The sequence below is a fragment of the Sinocyclocheilus rhinocerous genome, unplaced genomic scaffold (genome assembly GCF_001515625.1).
Source record: "Sinocyclocheilus rhinocerous isolate Xijiao unplaced genomic scaffold, SAMN03320098_v1.1 scaffold1084, whole genome shotgun sequence".
NCBI lineage: Eukaryota > Metazoa > Chordata > Actinopteri > Cypriniformes > Cyprinidae > Sinocyclocheilus > Sinocyclocheilus rhinocerous.
In genome coordinates, this window is record NW_015656001.1 from 83,544 (window position 1) to 87,923 (window position 4,380).

The 4,380-nt window shown below is 35.9% G+C and overlaps 1 protein-coding gene across 3 annotated transcripts in view; it reads right to left on the reverse strand.

Annotated features, from left to right (window-relative positions):
* Nucleotides 1-3,789, reverse strand: part of LOC107719112 (GRAM domain-containing protein 1A-like) — a 27,921-nt gene extending 24,132 nt beyond the window's left edge. For 2 of the 3 annotated variants that reach the window (XM_016526450.1, XM_016526449.1), the window contains exons 1-2: nucleotides 3,485-3,789; nucleotides 2,987-3,123 (exon numbers count right to left, since the gene is read on the reverse strand). Coding sequence is in view for 1 of the 3 variants with exons in the window: in XM_016526451.1 (XP_016381937.1) it covers nucleotides 1,669-1,784 (116 nt within the window). In the remaining 2 variants the exon portion in view is untranslated. Of the gene's footprint in view, nucleotides 1-1,668; nucleotides 2,261-2,986; nucleotides 3,124-3,484 lie in introns of those variants that run through there. The other variant, XM_016526451.1, reaches the window with a different exon arrangement.
* Nucleotides 3,790-4,380: the final 591 nt, after the last annotated feature.

The window sequence follows — 4,380 nt, forward strand, 5'->3', positions numbered from 1 at the left end:
TTGCGCACAAAAAGTATTCTCATAGCTTCGTAAAATTACGGTTGAACCCCTGATGTCACATGGATCATTTATTTACCGATGTCCTTGCTACGTTTCTCGTTTCTTGAAAAAAATTCTTACTTACCCCAAACTTTCAATGGTCATAGGGTTGCACCCCAAATATATTTCCACATAATTATAAAAATATTTATAAGAAACAAATGTAAGAGAGAACAAAGTTTGCTACTAAATGAAAAGTCTTGTTGGATAATATCCTCCCATATTCTTACGGTATTACTCCTCTAAATGAGATCATGATTGACAAAGCAGATTCAGAGCAACACAAACATAAAATCATATAACATAGTGGATAAGTGGTGCATAAGTGGATTTATTATTATTATGCATACACCTGCATAAGTGGTGTTTAAAGCTGTTATTAATGTATGGGTGGAGTAACCGTTGCATGATTACAGTATAATGCAGCCATCACTCTGTGATTATTTATCATTTGTCACCTGAAAGCTTTGAGAAACACCTCTAGATATTGTGACGAGAATACAAGCTAAAAGTAGTTAATTAAACTGCTAACATGAAGGTTACAGGCTCTGTCCAAAAAAGAGGTGAACCAAAACAATTACAAAATATTACAATCCAGGACAAAAAAAGCCACTGAACCTCAAGCTACTGCCTTTGATTTAACTTGAGTGTAAAACATCAACAGCTTAATCTAACAGAAAATATAATGAAATACCCAGTGAATTTTGAACAGCTGCTTTACCTATTACTGTATTATTGGCTTGTATCATGTTGCTGAACTTCCTCCAAAGGGAACAAGACACATTTTGAAAAGCAACAGAAATGCACATGTAAATAGAAAACCTGTTTTCTTTTCTCAACTGACTATCAGCTTTGCATGTTTTACCTTGGAACATTTGTGCACATTGTGTAGTGCTTACTGTGGTTAAAGAAGACAAGGGTCCCAAAACTAAGCAGTTTTTCCTGTCAGTGTTACTACAAGCTGGTGAGCCACGTTGAGACAAATCAACCACCACAATACTCAAGCTACACAATGTGTCCTCTTTATTGTTCACTTTTTAAGATGCCTTCCTGAACTCAATGAAACTAACATAAGTATCAAGCAAAAGAAAGAACCACTTTCAAAAATACAAATTAAAAAGCATGACCCAAAATAGTACTAACACACTCTTATCACACCAAGGGATAGACAAACATAGCCAAATCAGCAGTCATCAATCCTGACCTTTTAAACTGTTGAGAAATTGTGCAGAACTTCCTGATCATTGGCAAATTAACACAAATTCCTGTGAAAACCTCCTACTGAACTGTTTCATCACTAGGCTTTAGAACAAGATAGACAGCCATTTATCAAAGGCAGGGACAAGATCTGCCACTTTATTTACTTCCCTGTTTGAACAAGCTAAATCATGTCTTGGTTTTGTTTGAACAAATCAAACTAGGGCTATTAACACTTTCACTTACACACACAATAAGTGTAAAAACCACCAGTATGATAAATAAAAACGTTTTTATGATCAAGTCATACTTCAGTTGAATGAAGGACATCAATGGCAGATACTTTATGAACTTAACAAAAGTCTAATTTAATAATAAGAATAAAGAAAAAAATTTAATAATAAACAAACCAATAATAATAATAATTCCTACCTCCCATTGGACGAATTACCCCCATTGTTTTTTTCCTGTTCGGCCTCATACACCAGACGGGCGACAGTACGAGGAGTAACGTTAATGTTAAAATCCACTTTCTCGCAGGAACACATCAGCACCCCAAATTTAGCCGGAAAGCTAACCAAAAAAGTAGCTTTCGTCGCCAGTTTTCAAATTTAGCCACTGTTTTCCAATGATTTATTAATGTTTAACTATTTCGAGTCTACATACGCGGAAAAATGCGTAAATGTCAAATCACACTTCAGTAAATAAACCATGCCAGGCGTTAGCAGTGCTAACGAACCGGTCAGCTGTAAGTTGTAAGACAGTTGAGGCGAATACTAGACGCTAGTTGGCTAGCATGCTAATGATACCGGTGGGAGAGAAAACGGTCCTCTGTTTACTTTTTCCCATCCGTGATTTCGCCTTTGCACCGTTCCGAAATCCTAGTCACAAGACTAGCACTAGTCATAGTTTGTTCTGTATAAATATGCCTCATTAAATTATGTAGCTATTATATTATAAGTATACGAACTTTTCCTAAGTTTAAATGCTACGCGAAGAGATAGTAAGATAGAGCTGTTTCCAATGCGACGGGCAAAACGTTGACAGGGTAGATTCAAACTCCAAGACAAGTACAGTGACACTTTAATGAATATGTAATTAAAGTCTGAACACATATAAGGAAAAAAACAAATACGAACATCGTTGATATTAAAACGCAGCTCAAAGCGGAAAAAAAATAATTTATGGAAATTATACTGAATTATTTACACCCCCGCCCGGTTTACTTTATGGTACAGTCGAGCGAGAATCCATCAAAAGACACTTCAGCGTGCGCAGACAACAAATAACGGGTGTTTTGGCGTTGTGTACTAACAGGCCTGTACACAAATAATTCATCTTAAACACCAATAAAGTGCTTAAACTTACAGAAATAAAATGAATATATATGGAATATCTAATGAGTTCGTATTACCAAGCAATCATAAAGCGTGACAAGTCATCAAAAATCCAATAGATATGTATAGGCTTAAATGATTATACACTGTAGATACATATTAAACATTCCTATCCTATAGTTCATATAATCCTCAAATTGATTTCTACATCACTAAATTTTCCCAGTCTGATTTATTTGATTACTGCGCCCTCTTCAGGACATTGAGTGTAGCGTGTTTAACCTAAACTCAAAATAGAGGAGGAATACTTTAATAATATGGGAGTCCAACAATGACAGTTTGAAAAATTTAGATTGGTTAATAGAAATCCTAAAAGAGTGAAGTGTGCGTAGGTATTGAATAAAGCTGCTTACCTTGAATGCTTGTTTCAACGCTTTTAATAACCATTAATCTATCAAGCAATGAGAGAGAGATGCGTTTGGAATAGATGTTTTTTTGCCCGTTTCAGCCAGTTTCTCGCCAAGAATAGGGTCACCTTGCTTTCAGAGGGCTAAAGAAAAACACAGACACTTTATTATGACTATAAGGCCTACTGAGGCGACTTGTTGGCCATTCATCTCACAGTCTTACCTTATGATTATATTTTATTCTAAATTGTATAAAAACAAAACAATCTCCTGAGATGCGTACTTGAACTTGAAGATTTACAGCAAACCACCGAGCTGTAAGTTAAATATTAACCGTTATGTATGTTATCATGCGGAAAGATTAGGCTATAGATTATTATTTAATGTATAGACTATGCTATGTAAACAGACTGTAAGATGTTCCGGTCTCTACAGCTTTTCCTGTCAATCAGGTTCCGCGAGAACGTTTCGTTTATTAAAAAATATGAAGTAACCTTGACTCACCACTTAATTCGATTCTGACAGGGTTTCAGCACGTGTTCTCTCTCTAGTGCCAGTGACTCGTCTGATTTTATGAGTTGTGTTGGTGTAGCGGAGAGATTCCACAGGGTTGTGTTGCTGTACGTCTGCTGGCACTGAATGGGCATCTGGAAACTCGAGCGGTGCTAAATATAAAAGTTCACCAGCTCGTCGTTAAGGAAATTAGGTGGGACGCTTTGCGTACGGCCTGCTTGTGTTTGGGGAGGGTGGTCTGACGTTTGGGGGATCAAAACAACAACCTTCACTCCAGAAGTTTATCAGCTAGGCCAACTCAGTAAACCCCTGACGCAATCTGACATGACATGACGTGTCAGTGTAAATACTTTACCTTAACACACGTAACACACAAAAAAAGTTAATGTGATTTTGCCTATTTATTAAGCATTTAATGTGAGAACCAAATGTTGTTGTTTTTTTGTTGTTGTTGTTTTTAAATCTATTAGTAATTAGTTAAGATAGTAGAATTATCATTTTCCGAATCCATCAAAAGACACTTCAGCGTGCGCAGACAACAAATAACGGGTGTTTTGGCGTTGTGTACTAACAGGCCTGTACACAAATAATTCATCTTAAACACCAATAAAGTGCTTAAAATTACAGAAATAAAATGAATATATATGGAATATCTAATGAGTTCGTATTACCAAGCAATCATAAAGCGTGACAAGTCATCAAAAATCCAATAGATATGTATAGGCTTAAATGATTATACACTGTAGATACATATTAAACATTCCTATCCTATAGTTCATATAATCCTCAAATTGATTTCTACATCACTAAATTTTCCCAGTCTGATTTATTTGATTACTGCGCCCTCTTCAGGACATTGAGTGTAGCGTGTTTAACCTAAACTCAAA